The following is a 27,946-nucleotide window of genomic DNA, read 5'->3' as shown; positions in this document are numbered from 1 at the left end:
AATAGCCCCGAGAGGAGCGGGTGCTTGTCCCACCGCAGCCGGGGAGGCCGTGGGGGTGGCCCGGCGCTGGGTGAGCCCGCAGGCTGCATGGCCAGCACCTGCCAGCGGGTCCTTTGAGCTGGAAAGAACGAACAGTCAGAGATGACCCTGGCCATGGGGCAGACGGCTCTCGTAGGAAGAAGAGCGGGTTTGGGGACAAAAGCAGAAATGGGTTCGTATGGGCTCGAGACACCGGCGACCGGGCTTGGGCAGCGTCGGGCCACTTCAGGGCTCTGTCATCGAGCACAGCGAACTCTGGATGCCTCCCAGAGAGGAGCCCAGGTTTTCACATCCCATACGTCCCTCTCCTGTTGGGGCCGTGCATTCAATTATAGAACGAGATTGTCCTTAAAAAAAATTCCTTATGGTGTTTAAATGAGGAAGAAAATGACGACGGAAACTGAGTTTGCGTCAAAGAAAGTCGTTTAACAGGTTTCTTTAACACCTGCTGATGGCGCCCTTTAAGCCACATGTCAGAGGATCCTCATATTTAAAACACCGAACGCAGGAATTTGTAATGGGAACATTAAGAGAGCTTAGTTCAGCAAATGGGATTAAGGTGATACCTTCCCTTTCACAAGTTAATTGAGTTTAAATGAAGGCAATTTGGCTGAAGTGAAAAAATCAAATAAATGGGTGGGAGGAGGAGGGGGAGGGGGTGGGTGTAACCCAAGACAAATGGATGCCTCAGGAGTAGGGACACTTTGGAAAATTAGCTAGACTTAGGGAAATTGGCTCCGTGTCCCCATATTTAATTAGGTAATAGGTCCTTTACTGGCAGGGACACTGCCGCACAGACATTTCGTCTCCGTGGGGACCTGTGCGCAGTGCGATGGAACATGTCCCCTACGGGGGCTCCTAAGTGAGCGTCGTCGGGGACCTGGGGGAGCCCGTGTGGGTACCTGTGTGCAGACGCATATATGCCCGTATATTCTAAATACTTAAAACCCATCTCGACCTTAGTTATCGTTAAAGCCACAAACGCTTTAAGGAATCCGGTTCTTACTACTTAAGTACATTAACCTAAGAAAAAGCCAAAGTGAGAGGCAACAACCATTTATTTGAGATGATAAAGCACAGCTGTTCGGGAAGCACCGATTCAGGCAGAAGCCCAGATAGTGTTTCCGTTAAGAGACAAAGGCGACGGGTGTTGCTGAGGAAGGCGAGGGGAGCAGTTACACCCCTAGAAGGAAGGTGGTGTGCGGGTGCAGATACGGTGACATAGTATCACTAACTCGAAACAGTGTTTTCAGTGTTTAGCCCCGTAGTCAGCAGTTTGGTAGCTACAGTATCTTTCTTGTATCTTTGCAAGCAGTTCTCTGGGACACAGTGTTGCTCTAGGTCTGCTTGTGACCCGAGGACCCGTATTTACAAAATGAGACTTGAAGCAATGCCGGCCGAGCTCCGACGGGCGGCGGCCGTGAGGGCTGTTGGCGCCCCCTCGTTGGCCAGACGACAGCTCTTGTCAGTGACTCTTACTGCATTTGTCCTTTGGGGTCTTATCTCACGGGTCTAAAAATGTGTGTGAGGTTTGTCCATGGTGTGGACCCTCCTTCCTGTTTAAGGCTGGATCACGTCCCGCTGCGTGGACGGACCACGCTGTGCGTATGCTTCACCTGTTACTGTCCTCATCTGTCCGGACTCAGGGAGGGTAAGTCACTTGCCGAAGGTCAGAAGCCTATCAGTCTGCGAACGCTAACTCCAGGGTCTGGTTTGCACGTTTCTGTCAACTTCCTGGCGACAGGCCCTCCTGATGCTGGTCAAACCTCAAGCCGGTCAACACAGACTCAGGTAGAAGCAGCCCGCGGAGGTGCGGATGGTCCTCAGCTCACTCCCCTTCGTTTCTCTGGAATTAAGAGAACGGGTTCCTTCTGGGAACATCCATCACCGTTTCCCTTCTTGAAAGCAGCCAGACTCATTCATTGGAATTACTGCTATTGATTGGCTGCGGCTCAAGGGCTGCTCGTCTCCCGTGAAGGGCAGCACGTGACCCCGAGCGAGCCAGGCTGTGTGTGTGTGGGGGGGGGGGTCCCCAGAAGACTCAGGAGAGGCCCAGCCGGCTCGCCTGCTGCCTGCAGCGCGTTTTCAGCCAGGAGGCCTGGTGTTCTTTCCAGAGATGAGGGTGAATGTCTAACCCAGTGGCTCCTGAGGGGCCCCAAACCAACACCATCGGCGCCACCTGGGAACTTACTAGAAGTGAAACGCTGGTGGAGCCACCCAGACCCAGTCCTCCGGGAGGTCCAGGGGTGGGGCCAGTCATGTGTTTGACAAGCCCGCCAGGTGGTGGGTCCACCTGCACCTGAGAACCAGATAAGGGCTGATGGCTTATTACATCGCCTTCGACATCCTGGGTTTATCCATTAACCGAGGTCCTTGGTTTTCTGCAGGACATAGTTTTGTTCTCACCTATAAATAAATTTTTCCCCAGAAACAAAATAAATAAAGTGGAGACTCTGCACAGGTCTCTAAATGAAAATCAATAGTGGGTCCTAGGCCCATGCCCCACGGAGCCGGGGCCTGCTAGCTTCTGTCGGTGCCTTTGTTCTGTGAGTGAAAACCCCGCGTGGTGAGCGGATAAACGTCCGAGCTCCTGTTTCCTGCCGCCTCAGGGTCGCGAGGCCGGAGTAAGACTCCTTAGAGCTCGCTCCCCGCTCCTGCCCTGCGCTTGCAGCTTAGAGCCCGGGGGTTGTGGGTGGTGATTCCCCAGCAGTCAGTGCTCCACAGAGTCCTGCAGAAACGGGGCGGCCGCCAGCCCCGCCCCGCAGTCCCCGCATCGGCGGTGGGGCGCGGGTGTCATTACGGACACAGTGCCCTCGCCTTGGACGGTGCGAGGTGCCGACGGGCGGAGTGAAAGTTGGACTCACGCCAGGAGCGTCGGGCAGCAGCCTCGGGATCTTCGGGAGTCGTGGCGGGAGAGCCTGCGCGAGGCCCACGAGGGCTCGCGGACGCAGGGAGGCACCCGGAGTGCGCAGCCCATCGGTTGTGCCCCCTCCCTGCCTTTGTTCCTTAAGTGGGACGTTGGAGAGGGAGCCCCGTCAAGGTCGCGTTGGATTTGTGTCTGTACTGTGTATTTTTTGTTAACCTTCATCTGAGGATGTTCTTCCAGTGACTTTTAGAGAGAGTGGAGGCAGGGAGGGCGGGGGGAGAGAGAAACGTTCTTCGGTTGCCTCCCGCGCCCGCCCGACTGGCACCAGGTATCAAGCCTGCAGCCCAGGAATCGAACCCGAGACCCTTTGGTGCAGGAGCCAGCACGGGCCAGGGCCTGACCGCTCGTCTTAAATACCTGCTGGAGCCGCTTCACGTTTTCCGTCCAGACGGGACCCCACCGGAGGATCATGTCCCTGGTCCCGTAGAGTGAGCTGTGGCCACGGGACGTGCTCTGGCCACACTGGTGCCTGTCACTTCCACACAACGCGCGTGGCGCGTGTCCTGCTCTGTCTTCTTGGGCCGGAAGTTCCGAAGCCCCCGGGTGATGGCACCGTCGCGATACGGGTTCCGTCGCCCCAGCCCCCGCCCGTCGCACAGACCCCAAGTGCGAGTGCAGATGAGCCTGTCATTTGAGGCAGGAGGAGTCGGCTGTTTGTCGCTTTAGCGCAAGACAGGCTGTCCCCACGATTAACCCTGTCGCTGTTACTGATCAGTGCATTTCTGAGTGTCCCGCTCTGCTTTAGGCCAAGTAGTTATTCTTTAAAAGGCTTATATATACGCGCACACGCACCCACTTTTCCTGAAGTGGTGCTGAATGTAATTTTCAAAAGTCTCAATCCAGAATTTTAAAAATCACATTCAGAGGCTCATGGACACGGGGAAAGCTAAATTCAAATGATAGACACGTTTTTTTTGCAGAGAAGTATGGCAGAGCGATCAATAAGAGACTGTCAGACACAAAAATAGAAAGCACTGGGGTAGAATCCTGAAAAGGGGGTAAAACATATGCAAGCTAAAAGCAAAAAAACAAAAATTAAAAAAACTCTAGCCTGGAGAAGTGGAGGTCGTCTGTGCGTTTTGAAGACGCGTGGCGGAGGGTAGCAGCCCCGCCATGGTATTTAGATTCCCGCGACCACTTTTAGAAGAATGATCTAACAGTTTAATTTTAAAATGTCAATAGTTACAGTATGCGGAAAACTTCAACCTTTGCAGCCGGGGAGGGAGGTTTTAAATGTCAGCTTTAAAATGCACCCGGGGATGCATAGTTCTGTAAAAATCATCCCGGATCGTCGCCAGCCGGCGGAATTCTCCGCGGTGATGGGCGCATCCGCCCCGCCGTGCCGCCTGAGGGGCGCCCCGTGTGCCCGCGGCGGCTGCGTCCTGGAAACGGCCGGGCCGAGGAGCCGGCCCGTGTTACTGTGTCTCGTCTGTTACGTCGAAGCCGGTTCCCGCCACCGGGGCCTTTTCAGGGCATCTGCAGGCAAGCAGGTTGCTGGCCCGTTAGGTGGAAGACAAAGTCCAGATACAGTTGCAAACTTGTTTCTTTTCAGGGCTTAGCGGGCGGGCGGCTGCCACAGTGGCGTCTGGGCCTTTCCCGCGGTGGGAGCCTCCCCAGGCCCGGGAGCGCCGGGGACGAGGGAGCCGAGCCGAGGCCTTGCCACAGGCTCGTGTCAGGATCCCGGCCGACGGACAGTCCCGGGGGCCCCCAGCCCGATGCTGGCCCCGCGGCCAGGCGGCAGGTGTCCGGGGGTTGGTGGCTGAGACAGGTGGATGTGTGTGCATCTTTCCTATTTTAAAAACACTGCACCGCCAGCCCCGGCAGGTTTGTTTCCACGAGTCCACGGCGCGTGTACGCGCGAGGGGCAGACGGTGGCTCCCCGTTCCTCTGGCGGCTGCGGTGTTAAGTGTGAATCCACAGCAGCCCGTCCTCGGGGATCCAGCGCTGTGCGCTCTCCGGGCGCCGCGCCGTCCGCGGAACCGTATTTCCTGGCAGGTTCCAGAGCTCCGTCGATGAGCTCCGGTGGCCCGGCGAAGCCCCACGGCAGGCGCTCCGAGAATCACCCGGTGGCTCCAAGGGCTGCGCTTACAGCTCTGGATTTACTGTTTCAGATTTATTAACCCGGCGCCAGCAGCCTCGGTATTTACTGCGGGAGCGTCTCCGGGGAGCGGCCCTCGGCTCCTGCGTCCGTCGCAACTGATACGCTGTCCTCAGCGCCGGCTCCTCAGCCGGGGCCTCGTCTCCGCCCGGAACGCGGGATGTGTCCGTCTCCCCCGTGACGATGTCTGTGTCTCTGAGGACAGCTTCCCGGGGTCCTGCTCTAAACGCAGAGAATTTCGTGCCGTGAGTCCCAGCGTCACGTGGCCGCGGTGGCGTCGTTCCCAAAAGCACCCCCTTCCTCGGGCCACGTAAGCAGCTGCCGCTTCCGAGAACTTCAGACGGACCCACGGGGGAGATCACCTGAGTCCGAGTGACCCGAGTGTATGGCCTGAGGACCCCCGAGCCCTTTCTGTGTCGGAACCGGCCCGGCACTGACCCCCAGAAGGCGGCCAGGTCCGGGGGCCGGCCTGCGTGTTTAAAACGCAGGTGACTCGGTGGCACCCAGCCGCCGGCGGGGGACGGCTCCTGGATGCATCCTGATGTGCGGGGGCCACGCTCGGTGGACTGAACTTTTCCCACCACGTGCCGGTCGCCTCTGGTGGGCGTGAGTTCCCGCGAGGGGGGAGTGGGACCCGTTCGCCGCGGGCCAGACGCCACCAGCCTGTCTGTGCAGCTCCCAGCTGCTCCCGGTGCCCCGGATGGCGTTCGGGTCGTTGGCGTGAGCAGGGACCCCCCACGACACAGCGTTTCCTCTCTGGGCACAGGCTCCACGCTCGGTGCTCGCCTGGCGCAGACGCCCACTTCCCTCAGCCCCCGGCCCCGAGGAGCGGTCCCTCGTCTCCTCGCGGAGCAGGCAGATCAGTGTGTGCGTCGGGGTCCCCAAGGCCACCCCGGGCTTGGTGACGTGCTGGGGAGACTGATGGGCCGGCGGCGTTGAGTCAGGCAGAGCGCGGCTGAGATTTATTACAGCGAGAGGTCACGGGGAGCTCCTGGGGGACGCGCGCAGGTGTCCGCAGGAAACCCGCCTTCCCACGTGAGCCACTCCGTGGGGGGTCACCCGGACACGTGTCCCTCCGGCAAGGAGCGGGGAGGTGCCCCGAGCCTGGGAGCCCGGGTGTCCGCGGGGGCTGGGTGCCCGGGCCCCCCGCCTGGTGCCCCCATCGCTCTAGACCTCCGGGAAGGACGGGCGTCCAGCGCCAGCCACAGTGTGCAGACACGCAGGGCACCCCCTGTGCGCGCTCCTCGCCAGGCAGCAGCCGGGACCCTCCTGAGCCCCCGTCTCCTCACAGGCACTCGGGACGGTGCTCAGGAAACAACGCACAGGTGCCGCGTCCGTCGGAGCCGGGCGGGCGGGCGCTCCGCGGGTGTTGTTACTAATCGTACTTCACGCTTTCACTCATTTCCCTTTTCTGTTTAGTCCTAATGATCCAGGGCCTCCCAGGCACTCGTTCGTTACAGAGCTGAAGCCATCGCCAGCACACTCGTTTCTGTGTCTGTCCCCGGCGCTCGCTCAGGGCAGCCGCTCGTGGCTCCTCCCTTAGGGGTTCGGCTAAGTGGGGGGCAGAGCGCAGGTGCACGGCAGGCGGCCCGCCTGTGAGACTGGCTCACACCCGCCAGGCGCCAGTGTGTCCCCAGAACCGGCGGCCACCCCGGGGTGCCCGGGGCTGCCTCAGCCGCGCCTCCTGTCTCCCTCCCCAGGGCGAAGGCGCAGAAGGGCGTTTACATCTCCGCCGTCAGAGCCAGCAGCCCGTCCGCATGGGACGTCCGGGCGAGCGACCGCGCGGGCAGGTACTCGCCGGCTGTCATCGCCTGTCACAGGAGACCCGCCGGCTCCGCCCCCAGGTGAGTCCCCGCCCCCAGAGCTCAGACCCCCCAAAGCGGCCTCACTCCCAGGTCTGCCCTTGGGGTGTCGGCTGCAGGGAGTGCCCCGGGCAGGACGGGCTCTGACCTCTGAGGACCCCACGACCCGCGCAGGCAGGGGCGAGGCCGGGCCCTCCCGCAGGCGGCGGTATCTCCGTGTTCGTGTTCCCCTTCGTTTGCTGAGTCAGTGTTTCTGAAAATCCCGCTTGTGAACACGGTCGGTGTGGAATTAGGAAAAGGTGGGGCCCGGGAGGTGGGGAGGAGTCGAGCGGGGCGCCCAGATGGGTGGTCGTTCAGCGGGCCCCGGGTGCCGGTCCTCGCAGCCGCTGGGTGGAGCCCTGGGCGCGGTGGGCTCCTGTCGGCCGCGGACCAGATTGAAGCCGAAAGGTCCGGCCTCTGGTTCAGGCAGAAGTGACGTGTGACGGAACATTGCCGAGCGTCTGGAACGCGCGGCGTTGCTTTCGGAAGCAGCATTTTAACAACGGCCGCGTGTGGTGCTTCACCGAGTCCAGGTGACCGAGCAGGGGTGAGAGCAGAGCCCCCGAGAAGCTTTGATACTGAGGTGCCGATGGGATTGGACGTCCTGTCCGGCGGCCAGAGCCCGCGTTTACGACGGCAGGACCGGAGACGGGGCGGGGGTCAGGAGAGGGGAGCCCTGCCTGGGGCTCGCGGTGTCTTTTGGTGGCGGGAAAGCTGTCAGTGTCTGAATCCCGGACCTTGTGGGTTATGGTGGGTGAACCGTTGCCGTCTGACGGGTGAGCCCGTCACGGAGAGGAGGGCCCGAGTGTAAGGTTCAGGGACCCAATACTGCCCGCGTGCAAGCCGCCACCTCGCCGCCCACCCGGCCTGACGAGAGGTGAAGTGCGCGTCTGTAACCTCGGCACAGCGGCGTGGGCTCCGCGGGATTCCCTTGGAAATCAAACGGGACCCCGCCTGGGGACGGACTCGTGGAGACGATCAGGAGCGGCATTTGGGGAGATCCAGCTGCGCGTTGTTTTCAGGTGATTAAAGTGACTCCCCGCATCGGATGCGCAGCCCCCACGGCCCGCGTGCCCTGATCGGGAGAGACGCCGCGTTTCCCGAGTCCGGCAAACACCGCCCGGCGCGCGGAGAATCGCATTAGCCGCTTGTGGGGCCGTGTCTGTCGGGAGAGTGGAGTTTTCTCATCGCGTTTAGACGCATAATCTGTCAGAAGCATTTGCATTCAAGTGTGTTTTAATAACTTCCGCATTAGGGGCCCGACAGGCCCAGGCACTGTTTCCAGTACATTTCTCTTCATCAGAATCGCAAAAAAAATAGAAGCGAGTAATAAAGTGTTTTTCTGGGAATGAGGGTTGCTCAGAACACTCGTGCCTGCGGGGGGGACGGTGAACAGATTGCTCCCCGCGGGGCCCTATTTGGCTGATGTCACACACCTGCCTCCCCGTGGCCCTGAGGGGGCAGGTCTGGGGACATCTCCTCGGGCGACACTCAGCCACGGGTGTGGAGGGCGCGTGCAGGGGTCCGTGGCTGCGTTTTTAAGTAGCTGGCAGATGAAGGTAACTGAAATGTCACCGAGAGGTGGACTGATCTTGAAAGATGGTGCATCGCTTAATACAACCTTAGGTGGCAGTGACCTGAAGCCCGACACCCGAGACCCAGCCTCGGGGGGGTGCAGGGTCTGTGCTGACGTCGTGGGGGACCAGGCAGAGCACCCTCCCGGGGAGCCCGGCGCTGTCCCCGCTCACTTGTACGGCTTCCCTTAGAAACCGGAGAGGGAGCCAGGAGGCCGCGATAACTCAGGCACATGGCAGCACAGTTAAGGGGAATTATGAGCCCAATTCCGTATGAAATTACACCTCAGGCCGCCTCATTTACCAGTTCCTGACACCCCTCCAGTCCCATAACAAGTCAGCACCGGGGAGCGTGAGCTTTGCCTTAATTTACCCTGGTGTTGCTTTACTTTTATTACCTCCATATATTTGGTATTTAATGCCTCCCATTCCCAAGCAGATTACCAGATTTAGAGTTAAATTATTTAACACCCACTCTCCGTGGGCAACGCGGTGAGTTACTGCCACACGGCTTTACTTTGCAGAGACTCCTTGATGCTAAAGCGCCCGGCTTTCTCTGCTGCGGCTACGCAAGTAGCCAGTGCGGCATAAACAATACCCAGCGGCCGCACGACCGCACTGGGTCCTTGCGGGGGCCCTCGGGTGCCGCCGGAGCTCATGCCCGTGGTGTGGACCGTGGCCAGTGCCTGTGATGTCGCTGAGTCTCAGGGAAAGATGAGACCCGTCATTCATCGCAGTTATAAAGAACCTCTGCAGGGAAGCAGCCGGTGGGACACACACATTCCACTTAGAAACCACGGCTGCTGTTGTCACATGAATTTCTGAAGTTGCAACTTTAGTGACTGTGTGTGCGTGTGCATGTGTGCATGCATGTGTATGTGCATGTGCGCATGTGTGCGTGCATGTGCGCACAAGTGCACATATACACACATGCATGTGACTATGCGTGTGCGTGCGTGTGCACGCATACGTGCATAGCCCTAGTGTCTTTCTCTGCAAACATGGAAAGCACCAGTAGAAGTCCCACAGGGAAAATATGTCTCTGTATCTATGTATCTGTTTTATAGTTTCATCTCTGTGACTGTCTCCACATCCACATCAGGTCTGTACTCACAGTTACATAGGTAAGTGTGAAGTTTTTATTTGCTAAGAATCATTAGCATTTGTCATATGTTTGGATAGATGTTCACTGTGAAAAAAAGGAGCCTAGGTTTCGGCACCTAACCGCCTTGGGTGTCTTGGAGGGTGAGCGTGGTCCCTGAGACGGTCAGCTTTCCAGGCGCTCGCCGTCCCGGCCTCCGGGCCTGGGACCTGCCTCTGTCCCCCTGATGGCTCTGCATCGAGGGCTCCCGGGCGCCCTGAAGCCTGCGGCCCTCCCTCATGCGCTGAGCTGTGTGGGATCATCTGTTGCTGGAGGCCTGGGGAGCTGTTTAGAAAGATAATAGTATTTCATGGAACATTAAAAAAAGAAACAGGAAAGAATGACAGGATCCACCCCGAGAAGCTTTATTTACAGTCTGACTGTGAAAAGCACCAACCGCGTCTCTTCGGTTCTAAACGCTCGGCTCCGGCGATTGTTCTTTTTGACAGGATGACTCGTGCTATTTTTAGGTGCACACATTGCGGCTGTTCCCTCGCTTCTCAAAGTGCCCATCTCCTGGCGGCCCTTGGCTTCCACGCCGTGGCCAGTTAGTCCACGAAGTTTCCGTGGTGGCGTCTTGGTCTTCTAACCTGCTGGTTACTTTTGTCCCCGGCTAGCCTGGGGTAGCTTCCCTTCCTACGACTCATATTCGCACTTAGACGTGGTTGGAAAATTAGCAGTAAGGGCCTGCGACCCCGTGTTCCTACCTAGAGTGTTTCCTTTTTTCAAATCCTTACCCGAGGATAGTTTTTCCATTACTCCTCAGGGTAGGGGAGGGGAGGAGAGAGGGCCAGAGACTGAAGGAAATAGGACGGCGTTTACTCGCAGGGAGGTGCCGGGTGATGTTTATTTTCTCCTGAATTCAAACCATAAGCTACTCTGAGAACCCGCCACATGCCAGGCACTGCACTGGATGCGAGTTCAGTGATAAAACACACCAAGCCCCGGCCAGTCTGGCTCTGTGGTTAGAGTGTCGGTCCACAGGCTGAAGGGTCCCGGGTTCAATCCTGGCCAAGGGCTCAGTTGGTTGCAGGCTCAATCCCCGGCCCCGTCGGGGTGGGTGCAGGAGGCAACCAGTCGATGTGTCTCTCTCACATCGATCTGTCTCTGTCTCTCTCTGTGTCTTTCTCTGTCTCTCCCTCCCTCCTTCCCTCCCTTCCACTCTCTCTGAAAAGCAATGGAAAAAATATCCTCGGGTGAAGATTAACAAAACAAAACCCACACCAAATGTCTTAGAGCCTCAGTCTCTTTGCCAGCCGTTACAATAATCATACATTAGTTTTGTTAATTCTAAGAAATACCCAGGCGTTTACATTGTTTCAATGTTGCTACCAACCTGCCCCAGAGAGCGGAAGGCGCCTCCTCCGCGCGGGGCCAGCGGCCTGGAGGGAGCTGTCAGAGGTGCTGAAGCTTTTTCTCTCCCGGGCAAAGACTCTGAAAAGCCGGCATCCGCTTCCCTTAGCCGTTGGATACATTGTACGCGTTCGTGTTTACACCGGAGAACACAGGGATACATTCTCTCTGGATTGATGTAGCAGAACTATGTGAAATGCTTATGCCATGTAATATGCATTGATTACCTGTTAGCAAGATAGATTAGGATTTCCTTTTTGTCTTCTGTAGTAATCTTAAAATATATATTAAAAGCATATAAAACCAAGGAAGTAAACACTTTTTGACTCAGTTGATAGTATTGGAAGGTGGATTTTCTTTTTGGAACATAAATGTCATCCCGGAATGCCCAGCACGACTCCCCGTGTTCCTCATTCCTACACGCGGCTCAGAGAAAACGCCTCCACGCTGATCTCAGACTGACCTCGCCACAGGCTCCCAGCTAAGAAATTGCCGCAGAGGCCTGGGCAGCATTTACGAGGAGATGGGGATTGGATTTCGCATGCAGAAGTGAACGTGTGGGGGGAGAAAGACTTCATCCAGTATTTACGGCAAGTGCTACTTCAGCGTCGGGCATGAAATGGCTCCCGCCCTGGAAGGTGGTCCGAGCCCTTCGCCCTGGTCGGCAGCGGCGGTCGGGGGATTAGCTGGAGCAGCTGGCCAGGCGTCCCCATACCTGATGGCGCAGTGATGCCTGTGACTTCCGAGGCCAGGTCACAGGTGACCTCACCACCTCTGCTCTGTTCTTTCCTGAAACACTCGCTTGACCTCGGGGGGATGCAGCCGCCATCAGCAGCCTGGGGCAGAGCAGACAAGCGGGAAAGAAACCCACCCCAGGCTCCTCCGCTCTGCTCTCAGGCAGGGGACCCGCCGCGAGGCCAGCTGGGAGCTGAGGGCCACGGGACCCTGGTGGAGTCAGCGGTGTGGACGGCGGAGTCGGCCCTGGGCCGAGGAGGCGGGAATGAGTCTCAGGCAGGAACATAGTGATCAGCACCGTGGTTTCCAGTGGTCTCCCACGTGCCGGACGTGGCCAGTGGTGTCGTTCCGTCTTAGAAAGCCACCGAGACCCTCGGGGTGTCTTCCCTCTCCTCCTGTCGTTCATTACTTTTCCCCCACCATAAGCAGAAATTGAGAAATATAATCACATTATTACTACCAAGATCCAGCGTTTCCTTTCTCCTGCCTGGATCTTTCTTGCAGCGCGTTGCCTGTGACCGTCTTGGGGACATTTCCAGAACCCTCCCCCCTCCGTTACTCACGCCCGAGCTGGTCCCTCCTCACGATCTGCTGCTGCCCCGGCTCCTCCCACAGCGGGGTCTAGACTGAGTCAGCCCAGCTGCTTTCTCCGCCGCAGGCCGCCTCCCGTCACAGTGACATTTCCTTCACTGTTTGCGAAAACCGGTCCCGAACGTCTCCCCTGATTGTAGGATTCTCTGCTAAACGGCTCAGCAATTTTCCCTGAGAGCAGCGACGCCTTAAAACTCGCCCTGCCACCCCCTTACGTGTGCTGCTCACTGCAGCGGCTCCCATCCATTCTCAGGCAGCTCAGCGTGTTTTTTAAAAAAAAATTTTTCAGATATTTGCTTGGTAAATTCTTTCAAGAAAACACGAATTGTGTGAACATACTGTGCTCACGGATGGGTACGGCAGTGGATGAAGGAGCTGAATCCGTCCAGGAACGGAGCCTCCAGACAAGTCTCTTACAGAACAACGCGTTTGCTGACAGGGTCACGACCGGATGTCCCCGCGGTGCGTTCCGGTGACAGCCTCCGTGTCTTCACACACACGCTCCTGTCTCGATGTCTTCGCTCTGGAGTGAAAAGCTCGCTCATGTGTCCTTAAAATAAAACTTAATTGTGTTTCCGTGAGTTCCTGAGCAGGAAGCGTGTCCCCGAGGACGCATTTCATAACCAGCCGGTCTCCAAGTTCTGAATTTGTCGCCCAAACTGTCCTTAATTGGCTTGAAACTGGCACTTGCTGGTTATTTCTTAACTAAATTTTAACTCAAGAAAGAAAGAAACAAAGTAAAAAGTAACTCGGAGCTCAACCCAGGAAGTTGTTCAACTTGGTATCTTTTAGACGTTACAAAGTGTTCATTAAGTAACACTGTCCTGTTTTCATTTTTAACCAACAGACCCAGCCTGACACTGGTCCAGGATGAAATGCCGCAGGGGGCAGGAAGCATGAGTGAGCAACAGGGAGGAGGGGGGTATTGCGGCAAACTGAGCCACAGCCTGACAGCCCCTGAAGCTCGGATCCTGTCGGCTGTGGCTCTGCGGGGCCGTGGGTCTGGGATGGCAGCATTATTTCCTGAGAAGAAAGAAATTCTGATGTTCAGGTGGAGTTTTCAAATATTGACAGTGTCGTTGAGCCCAAACAGAGCACATCTGTGGGTCATGACTTTGCAAATAACTTCCATGCTCAGTGGCCCAGTTTCAAATGGGGACCCTGATACCACCCTCTTCATTGGCTGTAGTGAGGCGTCAAAGAGGGGGCAGGGCGGTCACCGCAGGCCCACCGCACATCTGTGGGCCCCGGGACGAGCCGGTAGACAGAGGCCCAGATGCCGCTTGGTTTGGATTCTCCCAGGAGCGGGCGCTGAGACAGGCATTTGAGCATGAATAGATTTTTGTGGACCTGAAGGGAAACACTAGGAACGGAGACGGGACATGAGACAAGGAAGGAAAGGCTTTTCTGGGGGGGCTCCTGGGAGCCCCGTTCCTCTGCATTTCCTGCCCGCGGCTCTGACAGCTACACCAGCAGGAACCAGGGCCCAGAGACGCCGAGACGCAGGTTTCAGCAGCTGGAAGTCGGGCCAAGCGAGCCAGCGAGGTGGAGCTCAGGGACCGTCTGCTACACGCAGCATATGTCTCCAGACACAGAAGTTATCCATCAAGCTAACTAACTGATAAATAAAGGATGTTCTCTCCTCCCGCCGTGACAAACGTGCCTTCTAACCCCCAGGGACTGGCACTCAGGGTTCGTGGACTCGCGTCCTCGGATCCCTCCATAGGACCTGTGCCCCTGGGAGAGCTGCCGAGTCCGCCCGCCCCGTGGAACCTGCCCGGCCGCGGGCCCACGTGATTGGAGAGCCCCCCCCCCCGCCCTCTGCAGACAGCAGCCCCCGGCACCCCGAGGGCCCAGCAGTGAGCATGCTGGCCATGCGGGGCCCCTCAGAAGGACGGGCTCCCCATGGAGGTGGGTTTGGTCCACTTAGGCAGCAGATTTTAGGGTCCCCGTGTGGCTGACATGGACAGAGCCTGACCCCACAGCCCAGTGCCTTCACTGTAGAGCTGGAAGCTGACCTCACTCTCACAGCTTCCAGATGCAAACACCCGAGACTTTCTAGGGGAGGTTCTCTGGTTTGTGGGGTCCATTCAGCTCATCGGTGGGATAGGCTGGTGATGTTGGGGAGTCAATGCTGCCGAGAGCTGCCCCCAGCTTGTCTCCCCCCCCCCCCGGTCTGGACATCTGGCGTGTTCTGTTCCCTCTCTTGGACTGAGCCCCATCCTTCTAACTTTCACACACCTCTGCAGCAGGTCCTGGGGTCCCCTCCACACCAAACGCTTGTACCCACATGCTTATCTCATGATCTTAGCGCACCTGGGTCCCCAGAGTACTCACCCCCTGGAAGGGGGAGGAGACAGGGCAGGGACCTCTAACCTGCGGGAGAAATAACTGTCGTTTATAAGCCACCAGGTCAGCGTTACTTTGTTACAAGCTAAGATACAAAGTTGCAAGGGAACAAGTTAGAGCTTTTGAGAAAAGCAACAAGAAGTCATCTGTCTGACCACCCAGGTTGAACACTCCGCCTGTCGAGTCCCCGGAGAGCTGGATGCCTGCTCCTCAAACATGCTGCAGTCTTGGCAACCTTTCCAGCTCGTGGGGTGATATTTTATAGCAAACAAAATTGTCGAGCAAAAATGTTAATCAGGGAGGAGGCATTTAATGACCGTGACACGTGCCCAGCACTGTAGAAGACAGTAAACTTCCTGCCCCCGGAGACGGGTTGATCCAGGGGACGCGTTCCGGGCAGTCGAGACAGTAAGTGACGTGCTCGCGACAGGCTTTTAAGAAGAAAGACCTGAGTCAAGATAGGTTCAGAGCAAGGTCAGGATGTTACAGGGAGTGCAGGCGGGTTCACACTGAGTTAAGCATCACTGTTTTGACCCTGGATCATCTACGGGAGGAATTGTGAGAATGAAACGCAATGGCCCTGTGGAAATATCCCGCCGGGGCTATGAAATGGGACCTAATCCCCCCAGGCCCGGGCGTGGGGACAGCCACGAGCTGTCACGCAGGAGGGCTCCGTCCTCTTTACCTAACGTTCCTGGTGAGCTCAGCGTCTAGATTAAACGACATTTTGACCAGTGTTCACATGACTTCAATAAAGTGCAGTTAAATTACAACTGTAATTGAATTATGTTCTCGCCGGCCGCAGTCGCCCTCTGCTTTCCCTGGACCAAAGGGGCAAAGGCAGCCTGCTGGTCGGCGTCAGCCAGAGGGCGGGCACCTGTGTTGGCAAATGCCCATTTCTTACGTGAGAAGCTATTGTCACATGACCGGATCTCCTTATGGGCAAGTCCCACAGGATGTGCAACCCCCTTAACGGATGCAGCTTTTACAGACAGACAGACAGACAGGCCTGAGCTCCACCCTCGGCTTCACAGTTCTGTGCCTTTGGGCAGGTCCTCTGCTCTGTGAGCGGTAACATCTTCACCTGAGAAAAAAGGGCAACCCCCCCGGACACTCAACACACAGAGTCCATCGCCAGGCGGGTGAATAAATTAGGAATCGCGCGGAACCCTGGTTCTGTGCAGTCGCAGAGGCAGGAGCCCTCCCCAGATGCTGGCTCGTGTCACTGCCCCCCGGGGACCTCAGGGTGCCTGCTGCGTGAACTCCAACTCCAGACGTGCCGTAGGCACCCCATTGCCTGAAGCAATGCGCGGGAACCGCTCAGCCACCCCGCGGAGCAGCCTCCGCCAGCCGCGCCCCTACCCGCAGGATCTGCTTTAAGTTAACAACCCAAATGCGTTCATCTCGTGGCCGACCCACAACAACAAAGTGCTTTTATAGCCAAAACTACAAATTCAGGCCCCAGATCAATACCCCCGTTTACAAGCTGTCTCTACAGAGACCTCAGGATGCTCGGGTGCCTGATTGCCCGGGAATAAAGATTGATCCGGACGGCACCTCCCTGTCCGTAGATTTGAGGTGCGTCCACGGCCCAGGCAGACTCGGAAAGGCTCGGAGGGGAGCAGGACCCCAGGGGGAAGACAGAGGCAGGTGGGCAGTCAGACGCTGGCTTTGCCTCCAGCCGGGACCCGGGGCTTCTAACCAGCGTGTTGGACAATGTTTTCTCTGGTTCCACCCTGGAGACATGGTGCCTGTGGTTTGGATCTTCAGCGGAGACGACAAATGACCAAGTCGAAGCGGCGCAGACACAGCCGCGGTGCGTCCATTCGTTCTTCCAAAAACCTGTCTGCCCGGGGCCCGGGGTGGCCCCAGCGGGAGCCAGTGGGTTTGGGTCTTTGCCCCCAAGGTTGGTGGTGAACCTCGGATGCACCTGGGCCGTTCCTCTTGGCTCTGTAAGAGCGGGTGCTGTGCTCCGGTGTCCTCCCCGCGCTCGGTGCCGGCGGGGCCCTGCGCCTTGACAGGTAGGCGACCAGCGGCGTGGAGTCACCGTCCTGCTCCCGTCCGGCTGTTTAATGTCCTCAGGCTTTAACACTCGGAATCACCTGCGGGGCCTACCACCCGGACGGCTGGGCGACCTCCGGGAGTTTTATTTCAGTGGCTCTGGAAAGTGCCCATTTCTGACAGGCTCCCAGGCGATGCTGGGACTCACCTGGAGGATCCTGGGGCCCACAGTCCCTCCCCTTCGGTATTTTAAGCGTCTTTAAAGCAAGAATGTCTCTCATGCATAGAAACCAACGAAGCCGGGCAGCGAGCGCGCCCTCCCCACGGCTGTGCCGACGGTGTCCTGCGTCTTGGGGACCCCGCTCTGTGCTCCCCCTTAGCTCTCAAGGTCCCATGTTTGTGGGCCCGTTTTCTTCATCGAGTCGGGGAGGAGATGCATCGTTTATCGTTGATTTAACGCGTTAGGCGACGTGCAGGTGTGGAGCGCCAGGGAGGCTCGCTCAGTGGCCTGCCGCCGGCTGCGGGCTCCGCGCGTGGAACGCCGCGTGGGAACAGGCTCCACCCGGGAAGCCGAGCGTCCGGAAACCATGATACTAGGGCGTGTCCCGTGTCAGTGAAAAATAAATTTTAAAAAATAAGTTAAAAAAAAAAAGAAAGTGACACATCTGTTTCCATCTGGAAGGAGCCAGATTTTAAAGGCGTGACACGGAAATAGATTTATGGCACCATCGGGATAAAGCAACGAAAAAGCCGCCAGCAGCCTGGGAGGGAGTAATTAGACGGCTCGGCTGCCGGGGGAGCAGTTTACACAGGATCCTGCGGGAGGCGCTGCTTTATGAGGCGCGAGGGGGGAGAGGCTGCCGGGGAGGCCGAGGGGACCCGAGCCCGGGGTGGGGACGTTTACGGGTCTGCTTGCGCCTGTGATTGATGTCTCGGGGTTTCGTCGTGGGAACGGGAAAGGGTGAAAAACAAAAACCCCAGCCTGCAACCGACGGACGGTCCGCGGGCCCGGGCAGCGGCCAGGCGCCTCTGAGGCGGGCGGTGGGGACGCGCCGGGCCGGCCTGCTTGTCCCCCAGGGCTGCGGCGATGATGGGGGGCCCCCGCCCTGCGGCGATGATGGGGGCCCCCGCCCTGCGGCGATGATGGGGGGCCCCCGCCCTGCGGCGATGATGGGGGGCCCCCGCCCTGCGGCGATGATGGGGGCCCCCGCCCTGCGGCGATGATGGGGGGCCCCCGCCCTGCGGCGATGATGGGGGCCCCCCGCCCTGCGGCGATGATGGGGGGCCCCCGCCCTGCGGCGATGATGGGGGGCCCCCGCCCTGCGGCGATGATGGGGGGCCCCCGCCCTGCGGCGATGATGGGGGGCCCGCCCTCCTCTCTGCGGGAGAAGCAGCAGCCCCCGGGGCAGCAGCCGGAGGAGGCGCAGCTCCGTGGGGTGCCCAGTCATGACGGCCTCCGGAGGGGTGTCCCCTCGTCTCCCCAACGCCGTCCCCAGGCGCAGAGGGGCCCCGGGGGGCGCTGGCCGGGCCGAGGAGAGTCGCCTCCATCCCCAGGCGCCGCTGAGTCCTGTCCCGTGTGCTCGGTGCTGAGCACCCCGGGCCCTGCCGTGTCACCTGGCGGCCCAGAGGAGCTCTCACCTCCCCGGTGCCCCGACGGCCGCTGCTCCCCGGCCCCTGGCGCGGCCGGGCGGCCTCCTTCCGAGGACACTCAGCGCCTGCAGCCGGGCGCGGGGCCTCGGGGCCTGGCGCCGACCCGGGTCCGGGCGTCCAGCGCCCCGTTGTCAGTGTTCAGTGCAGACCGGGTGGCACGTCCTGCCCGCCCCTCTCCCGGCGGAGCCCTTCCTGCCGCCACCTGCCTGTCCCGCCGTCGATGCCCAGGCCCGGGACGCCTCGTTTTCTTCACGAGGTGTGAGCGGTGCAGGGCCCCCCGCTGGCCGCCCAGCGTCCTTCGCCTGCTGACAGCTGCCCCCCGGGTGCCAGAGGGGACCTGCCCCCCTTTCGCTTTCTACCCCTAGTCACAGGGATGGGCGCTGAGCCAGCCCCGGCCAATCAGAACAGCCCCTCCCCTGGCCCACAGCGATTGGTCGAGGGGCGTGGCCATGTGACACAAGCGTGGCCAGTGAGATTCGTCCCTGGGACTTTGGCTGGAGCTCTGTTTCCCGAGGGGGGGGCGTGGAGCCGGCCTCGCCTGCTCCTGGAGATGCCCCTCACCTGCCGGGCGTCAGGTGGGGCTGGAGGAAAGCAGGGCCAGGAGCGTGTCCCGGAAACCCTGGGCGGGGAGGGTGGCTCCGTGGGCTCCTCGGAGAACCTGAGGTGTCCCTGCAACCCTGGGTGTATCTGAGCAGACTTCCTGGAGGCGGTGACTTGTAGGCTGAGGGTGACCAGGAGTTTCCTACAGGAGCCACGGGGGAGGGAGGCAGGCGGCGAGCACTCCAGGCTCGGGGGTAACGTGCACCCACGAGCGGGAGCCAGCAGAGTGCCTTTGGGGGGAAGCACGTGGTTCATGGAGGCTGGAGACGGCCCGGCGCTCCCCGCGGGCCCGAAGCGCCTGCAGACCCATGTCCTCCCCGGGGGACCGTGTAACGAGCGTTGGCTAACTGAGGGGGCTGACGAACCAGCGTCACTGGCAGGAGCCGTTGCGGGTAGTGAAGGGTCCGTACCAGCCGCAACGGGGAGGAATGATGGATTGCGGCTCGGCTGAATAAATTGTTATTAGAGAGGAAAACATCTCCTCAACCAGCTGCCGATAGACCCGCCGCCCCCGACAGACCGGCTTTCCCGTGACCCTGAGCGAGGGAGCACGCGTCAGCCTTCGTCACCTGATTGGGTCGGGCGTGGGGAAAATAAAAACATTATTAGCAACGGTGACTTATTGTTATTTGTCGACCGCTTTCTCTGTGCTGGGAAACGTGCTGAGAGATTTGCTCGCACTGTCAGTCGCTGTCCGCGTGAATCCGGCGGCACAGACGCTGTGGGTCCCCCGTCTTTACACGGAGGGAAGGGGGCCGCGGGGTGTGTGCCCTCTGACCAGGTCCCTCCGGCCGCTCGGTGGACGCGCTCGTTCAGAGGCTGCAGGAGAGGAAGCCGGAGCCTGACCCCCGCAGGGCCGGCTGCGCCCAGAGCTCTTGTCCAGACGAGCCCGTCGGCTGTTTTGGGAACACAGGACGCTGGCTGCACTCGGCGCCCCTTTGCCTGTGCCCCGGGTCAGATTCCTTACACTGAGAACTCCAGGCGTCCGTCGGTGCGAGCGAGGTCTCTGGGGTTTGTTCCGGGCTCGGGGAATTCCTCAGCCGGTTCCGGGTGGGAGGCACTGAGGCCACCCCTCCACTTGCCACGACCTCCCTTCTCATAAAAACAGCAGCGACCTGTGTTGCAGGTGCCCAGCCACGTCAGGGCGCTGTCTCCTTCCACGTTTGGACCCGACGTTTCCGTTTCCCATCACGGAGGTCTGTCGGAACGGCGTCTGGAACTGGGCCGGCACCGTGCAGGCTGACTCTCGGCCGCCCGCCCCACGCCCCTGCCTGTGGAAGACGCTGATAATTAACGGTGACACTCTCCCCCCAGCCCTGACATGGCTCCCGGCAGCCAGGACCAGTCGGCCCAATTTAGCTCTTGAGTGAAACCCATTGGCCAGCCTAACTCGAGAAGAATCAGGCTCCCTAACGAGCAGGCCACCAAAACGCTGCAGAGGGCGTTTTAAATATATATGTATATTGATTTCAGAGAGAGGAAGGGAGAGGGAGAGAGAGAAACATCAATGATGAGAGTCATCGCTCGGCCGCCTCCTGCTCGCCCCCTGCTGGGGATCGAGGAGCCTGCACCCCGCGCCTGCGCCCTGCCCGGGGATCGAACCCTGACCTCCTGGACCCCAGGTCAACGCTCGACCCCTGAGTCACCCCGGCCGGCAGGGTTCGGATCTTCACAGCCCTTTTTCATGCAGAAGAAGGAGGGAAATTCTGAAACGATATTATTTCAGACCTCAACTGTCGGCCGCACCTGCCTACAGGTCTGCACGTGTGCGCGTTTTAAAAAATTAGCCAAATTTACTTTTTTTTTTAACCTGGAAATATGTCCTGTATATTGTTCAAGATCAATACCTAGAGACTGGGTCCTTTCTTTGTTGAACATCTGCACATGAACCACCAGGCTCGTTTTACCGTAATTTATTCAATCAGAATTGATAGCGCCCCCCGAATGTTTTCTCGCGATGAATAATTCTGCTCACATCCTTCGACGCCGGAGATTTTATTTCCGTAGATAGATTCCCGAGTGAGATTTATGGGTCGAAGAATATGTGGATTTTTTTTATGACTGACAACCCAGATTAATTTTTGGAAAGTTGAACCAATTCATTTTTCTGACAGTAATTCCTAAAAGCTCTCGTTTACCAACCCCCTCGCCAGGCCTGGGTGCGAGCCTGTCTCTCGCTGGTCTGATGGGGGGAAACGTCACCTTTGTGGTTTTGTTGTGCGTTTATTTAACTCCTGACGGAGAAAATCGTTTCTCAGGCGCTTGCCGGCCCTCCGCACCTCCCCGTCTGTGCCTGGCTGTTGGGACCCCTGCTAATGTTTATACCCAGCTCTGCGCCCTGCGGGATGTTCAGTCGCATCCCTGGTGCACCCACGAGATGTCCTGGGGCCTCTCCCCACCGGGTGTGACCATCAGAAACGCTCCCGGAGCTGCCCGCTGTCCCCTGGGCGGCAGGACCTCCCCCCACGCCAGGGTTAATGTAACTGATTCACAAAATAAATGAAACAGGATCGTTTCCATGATGCGTCATAAACGTCCAAATAAAATGCCTCGTAAGATCCCAACGGCTCGATGTCGGGACGGATGGGAATTTTCTCAACCAGATAAGACTCCAAACCGAAAACCTGCCTCCGGCACCATAGGCAGTGATTAAAAACTGATACGGAAACACGGTCCTGAGATGTGTGCCAGTTAGCAGGTTAATAGTGGTGACATGTCAGCACCCACAGAGGCGCTGGGGTGCAGTTACCTTGCGTGAGTTTGGTTGGAGTCACTGTTTCCATTTTATTTTATTTTTATTTTATTTTAAATATGTCTTTATTGATTTCAGAGAGAGGAAGGGAGAGAGAGAGAGAGAGACAGAAACATCAATGATGAGAATCGTTGACCGGCTGCCTCCTGCAACCCCCCGACTGGGGACCGAGCCCGCAACCCGGGCCTGTGCCCCGACCGGGAATCGAACCCCGATCGCCTGGATCCCAGGTCGATGCTCAGCCGCTGAGCCACGCCGGCCGGGCACTGTTTCCATCTTAGAGCTGTCGGGACTGGGCGGCACTCACAGATAATCCCCCCAAAAGTGTGCAACTGTTTGAAACGAGCTTCGAAGTGTTGTTGGCGATAAAGAACAGAACAGGGAGCGTCTCGGCCGCGTGTTTCTTCCAGCCACGGACAGCGTCCACGCCAGAGTCCCCCCTCCTGAGCCGGAACAGGCGACCTTGACGGACCCAGCACACTCCCCCCCCCCCCCAGCTGTCGTGGCCTCAGAATCCTTCCTAACTCAGTTCCCCGGGAATCACCACCGAGCTCGAAGGGTGACCTTTCGGGGTGAGGCGGGGAGAGCCTGAGGCGAGAGCCTGCGAGAGCGAACCTGCCAGAGGAGCCCGGGCGGCAAACGGGACAGATGGGCCTCCCCGGGGGGCCCTGGGCGTCTCTGTGGGCGCCGTGAGGACCGGCAAAAATAAACCAGGTATTTTTAAGCCCGCGCGGTGCTCCTTCCCCTGCGTCTCCGGTGCGACACGGGGGTAACGCTCACGTTACGCCGTCCACGGTGGACACCGCTGGCCACCTGTGGCCACGTACGATTAAATTGAGTCCTTAGGAGCCACAGGTGGCCAGCGGCTGTGCAGCGGGAAAACAGAAGGTTCGTAGCCATAGTTTAGGGTTAATTCAGGTTTCTGACATTTACGTGAACAAATGTAAGGCAAGTTTTCCCCAAAAACATGATTTTGCCAAAAAAAAACACAACCCCACAGGAGATTCTCGCATCCAAGTCCTTAAGGAGCCGCTTGCATGGTGACATTTGGTTTTGAACACAGACCAAGATGATTTTTTTTTTTAAAGCGTAGCTTTTGGAGGAGCCGTAAAGGACGCGCGAGTGACCTCCTGCCACGTGTAACGGCTTCTGGGAAAAACACTCGAGCAGAGGCTCCCAGAGAGACTGCGCGGGGGGCCCGGGGGGGCGCGGGGAGGCCCGGGCGTCGCGCTGATAACATCCACGCGGGAGACGCCCCCCCCCGCGCCCGGGCAGCGACGGCCGGACGCGTCCACAGAGCTCGAGCCGCAGTGATTTTCAGCAGACGGGGGCTGGGGCTGCAATGGAGCGAAACTTGGTCACCCCCGAACAGACCAGCCACGGCCGCAGACGGGCCTGAAAACGAGATTCAGCCCCAAAAGCAAGTCCGTCGGCGGTCAGGTCTCCAGGCTCCCGAGCGCCCGCCTGCGGGCGTTCCCCTGAGCGTGGAGCCGCGTGGGTCGTGTTTACTCCCCTGTGAGCGTGACGCTCCCCGCGAGCTCCTACCTTATACACAGCCAGCGACGCGGCCACGGGCTATTTATAGGGGCGCAGGCTTCACACCCCATATGTTTATTTTACAGCCGTTAGACCGAGTGGGAGGGCGGCCGCCCAGCGCCGGCGACACGGTAGCTTCGCCAGTGGCTGGAAGTGGTGATTCCCGATTCCTACGAGGGGGCCGCCCGCCGGCGTCCCGGCTCCCGCAGGGCGACCGCGTCTCCCGCGCAGGCCGCGCTTGTGGCTGGAGCAGAAGAGACGAAAGACCGGAGGAAGCTCTGACATCTCATCCACAAGGATCCGGCGACGCGGCCACAGTGTGGGCGCCGTCGGCGTGGGCTCTCCTGCGCTGGCGCGGCCTGGCCTGGGGGTGTCTTTCTACCTAGTGGATACAGAAGACCGACTTGGCTGAGGCCTGTGAACGGCGCACACAGCTCGGGTGCGAGGCGTTCGCCAGCGTCCCTCGTGTCCTCAGAGGGGTTCGTGGCCCGAGAGTCGGGAGCCCGGACTCGGGCCGACATCTTTCTTTCCCTCGGACCCGCTCCCGGTGGCACTCGCTGCCTCCTGTGAAGAGTTAATCACCCGAGAAGAGACCGAGAGACAGTCGTCTGGCAACAACACGGAGGAAATTTCCAAATGTCCCAAAGGGGTGACAAACAAGACGCCAGCGGTTGGCACGGCCTGGGCCCCTCCGTGAGAAGCGTGTGGACCGACCCGCGCGGGCCTCCTGGGAGCCAGACGCTGCGCCCGGCCCGCCCCGCGGGCGTCCGACGGCCCCGCACGCCCTCGGTGCCCGCGATCGGAGCAGCAGGTCCCGGCCCCTGAAACGGAACCCAGACCACCCGAAACCCAACCTGGAAATTACAGGTCGGACGAGAGTTTTACCCAAAGGCCGAGTGGGAAACAGACGCTAACGAGCGCCCGCAGCCTTGGAGGAAACCGGGACCTCGCGGGCTCGGAGCCGGCACTGGGTCTCTCCACGCACGTCTGGACCCCAGGTCTCAGTTTTCACTGTTTTCAAAGCTGCCTGTTTGTGAAAAGAGGCCAGTTTTCCAAAGCCCGTGCCCGTCCGGCAGACTCGAGACGCCCGGGTGTGAGGCTGACGCCGGGCTCGTGGGCCCCGGGAGTGGGACGCATCCGTCACGGGGAAGCTGCCATGGAGGGAACGGCCCCCTGATGACTCCGCACGACTTCCTGCGGCCGCGGGAAGCTACGGTCACCGCAACGTACGTTTAAATCAAGAGATTCAATTACTGAGGTTTCACCGCCAGTGCCGCGGACGGGCAGGCTTGGGGCACCGATCCGATGGAAACGGCCCGTGAGAAGCGGGAACTGCTCCTCGGGTGTGTCTGCGCCCGAGCGGGCCCAGGGGACAGTTACCGTTCGCCCCAAACCCCTGTGCTGTTTGCGGAGATTCCCATTAGCTGCCTCCCCGTCAGCGGCTGTCGTCCCCGCCACGTTCTGATGGGGCCAAAGCGCCGTCGGTGATAAACGGTGCTGTTATTTTCACCACCGATAAGAAAAAAAATCCCATTTAAATGATGGCAGTTTTTCTTCATTATTTTTTTATACTTTTAGTTTCACCCAGCGGGTTTTATCGTGTGACTGTAACTTAGAGACATAAAGTGAGACGCCAGCAAGGAGGTTGGTTACGGCGTCCGGGGCCCTCTCACTGCGCCTGACGCGGCCGGTCCCGCCCGCCGACCGGCAGGTGTCGGCACCGCCACAGGCGTTTCTGGAACCGCGGGCTCCGTGCGTCATCCTTAGGTCCCGCGGTTGTATTTTCCACTTCTCACTCCAGACACCCATCGCTCACTCGTCCGTCCGTTCAGCTCGTTCACTCACAGACCTTTGGTAGGTGCCGCCCGGTGACAGGCGCAGCTCCAGACGCATGGCCGAGGCGGCTTCCCGCTTCCCGGCCGCGCCCACACCGTCCAGCCTGGAATGTGACCGCCCGCGAGTCTGCGAGCCTGACAGAGTTAGGGCCGGAGTCGGGCGCCGACCGGGCGGGGCTGCAGGGCCCAGGGCTTCCGGGGCGTTAACCGCAGATGGAGCAGAGGCCTCCCCGGGACGGCGCACGTTTGCCGTTTATTACCCATAATCAGGCTCATTAAGTGCAATCTGCTGATTGAATTAAAGGCGCGGGCCCGGGAGACCGTGCGGTGAAGCGAGCCCGCGCCTGCCTCCAGGCGGTTACCTTCCGATGGCACCCACCGTGCCCCTGACCCCCACGCCCTTCACGACGCTCACTCCTGATCTATGCTCAGGCCTGACCACCATCCAGGATGATCGCTGCCATTATTGATTTTTTCAAACTTTAAAAAATATGTTTTTATTGATTTTAGACAGAGAGAGAGAGGAAGGGAGAGGGAGAGAAACATCGGCTTGTGGTTCCACCTTTCGATGCATCTTCGGTGGCTCCTTGTATGTGCCCTGGCCAGGGGTCAAACCCGCAACCTTGGTGTGTTGGACGAAGCTCTAACCAACCGAGACACCTGGTCAGGACCCACAGGAGACATTTTTAATGACAAATTCTAAGTGCAAAGTCTGCAGGGAAATGTACCAGGGACAGTTGCCCGTCGCAGTCGGGAGCTGGGGGGAGCCACCTGCAGGGCCCTCGCTGAGAAGAGGGAGCCCCTCCAGCCCCCTCGGGGAGACACGCAGGCGCTAACCACGTAGAACCACCCGCCTGCCTCGCCAGCCCCCTTATTCCGAGTCGGTTCTGCCCGAGTCACGTCCAGGGCCCCATCAGGATGCTGAGCGTGAGCCTCCGTGGCCTCCGTGGCCTCCGTGGCCTCCATCACCCGCTGTGCAGACAGGACGGGATCTGGAACCGTCCGCAGCCCTGGCAGGAAGGCGAGTGTGTCTGTGGCATGCAAATCGAATTCCTTTTAAAGTAAATAAACCTCCCAACAGAAAGAAATATTTAAAAATAAGCAGCTCTCCAGGTCCAAGTGACTACGTTTAAGAAGATGCCAGGCCGCGGAACCGAGGAGTCAGCTTTGTTTCCTTCCCGTTTCTGTCTCCTGCAGATGGTCCAGCTCACAAGCGGGACACACGACCCCATGGCGGGGGGGGGGGCAGCGCCAGGACCCTGTCACGGGCATTTCACATGAAACAGAATTTTCCCTTTTCCTCCTGTTCCTGCGCGAAGATGTTTGTGCCTCCTGAGTCTCCACCTCTCTCACGTTAGCCACGTCTCTCTGTCACCCGGAAAGGCTGGGAGCCTCTTTCACGGAGGAAACACCCCCTTTCAAAGATCACTGACGTCCGTCTGTGTGCGACGGAGGCTGGCGGGTCCCGGTAGGAGCAGTGAGTTATAAATGGGGAAAGTCTGAGTATATGGAAGGGTGTTTAACGGGGTTTTGCTAAGGTGGACTCCAGAAGTAAAATGTGGGGATGGGTGGTGAGAAAACTCCCGTCTTTTCACGGAATCAGGATTGCTGAGTGTGCCTGAGGTTATGGGACTGAGGGGGAAACAGGAGGCCGTCGGTGTGCGGGGCGGGGTGTCGTCCCCGCACCCAGGAGCCACCGCGGGGCGGGAGGCCCCACACGGCCTGGATGGTGCACGGAGCCCCGAACACAGCTTCTGCTGACTCTGTGAACCTCCCTCCCCCGAGGGCCCACGCGGACGGCGGGGCTCGGGACAGCCCGGAGGGTTATCTCCTTTCCCGAATGGGAACCTGGTCCCCACGACCTTGTAAATTTTAGATACAGAGAGAAATCTGCGTGGTGGCACCCTGGGCCTTCCAGGCTTTAAAAACACATGTGTGTTAGGAAAAGAAGTGAGACGCGTTCCGGTTCTAACCCAAGCCAGCGTCCCTCATGGAGTTAAGAAGCCGAGAGAGGGAGTCTTGCGTCCGGACCTGGAAGCTGGGGGCCGCTTTCCCCCCCGTGGCTCAGGGCCCGTTGCAGCTGCGAGCAAGGGCTGCAGGCGCCCAGACCTGGCCTCTGCGATCGGGGCTCCCAGACCACAGCTGGGGACAGTGAGGCTGGTGTCTCGGGCCGGGCGAATGCCCGGGTCCTGGTGACAGTGGCTCGTTCCTGGGGGCTGCCTGTCTGCACGCCCTTCACGGGCGCTGTGAGTGCCCTGAGAGCTGGCCCCGTGTGGCCGTCCCTGCCCAGGGTGCGCGCCCTGACCCTCAGGGTCCTTCTCTCCCCTCCAGGGCTGACGGCGCCTCTGACGAGGTCATGCAGATTGATGTGGAAGTCGAAGCACCCAGCGACCCGCCGGCCACACAGCTCATCACGTGGCAGGTCGAGTACCCAGGAGACATCACGTCAGACTTGGGGGTCTCCAAGATCTATGTCAGCCAGAAGGACTTGATCAGTGTCATCCCGCTGGCCATGGTAAGAGCAGCCCTGCCTGGGCCGGGCACGCGGGACCTGGGGGCAGGGAGGCTCCGCACTGTGACCCAGATGTGGTGGGGAGAGGTCCGTGAGGACCGGGTGGGGGCACTGGGACCGAGACGTCGGCTGCAAATAGCCAATTCTAAAAGGTGCATTATTCTAAAGTAGATTAATAGCATGTTAGTTAGGAAATAATCGAACTCCAGGCATAGGTTTGGGTCCTCTGTTATGTGGAAAGTATCGATGATTTAGTGAATGTTTGTTTCACGCAATGTGACTGTTTAGGGGTCTCAAGCACAGAGATGGAGCTGCTTGAGCGTGTGAGTGAAACGTGGCAGGCAGTGTGGCAGGCGGCGTGGCAGGCGGCGTGGCGGGTGGTGTGGCGGGTGGCGTGGCAGGTGCCAGGCCAG

The 27,946-nt window shown here is 59.1% G+C and overlaps 1 protein-coding gene across 1 annotated transcript in view; it reads left to right on the top strand.

The window, feature by feature from the left end:
- TMEM132D (transmembrane protein 132D) overlaps positions 1 to 27,946 on the top strand; it is a gene marked incomplete at both ends in the record, with an annotated part of 85,525 nt that overhangs the window by 37,100 nt on the left and 20,479 nt on the right. The window contains 2 exons of the mRNA XM_081122785.1: positions 6,764 to 6,907; positions 27,353 to 27,536. Of these exons, the coding sequence (XP_080978911.1) occupies positions 6,764 to 6,907; positions 27,353 to 27,536 (328 nt within the window). The remainder of the gene's footprint in view (positions 1 to 6,763; positions 6,908 to 27,352; positions 27,537 to 27,946) is intronic.

Source organism: Miniopterus schreibersii (assembly GCF_964146895.1).
Source record: "Miniopterus schreibersii genome assembly, chromosome: 20".
Classification (NCBI taxonomy): domain Eukaryota; kingdom Metazoa; phylum Chordata; class Mammalia; order Chiroptera; family Miniopteridae; genus Miniopterus; species Miniopterus schreibersii.
This window is presented reverse-complemented; position numbering and strand designations above follow the sequence as displayed.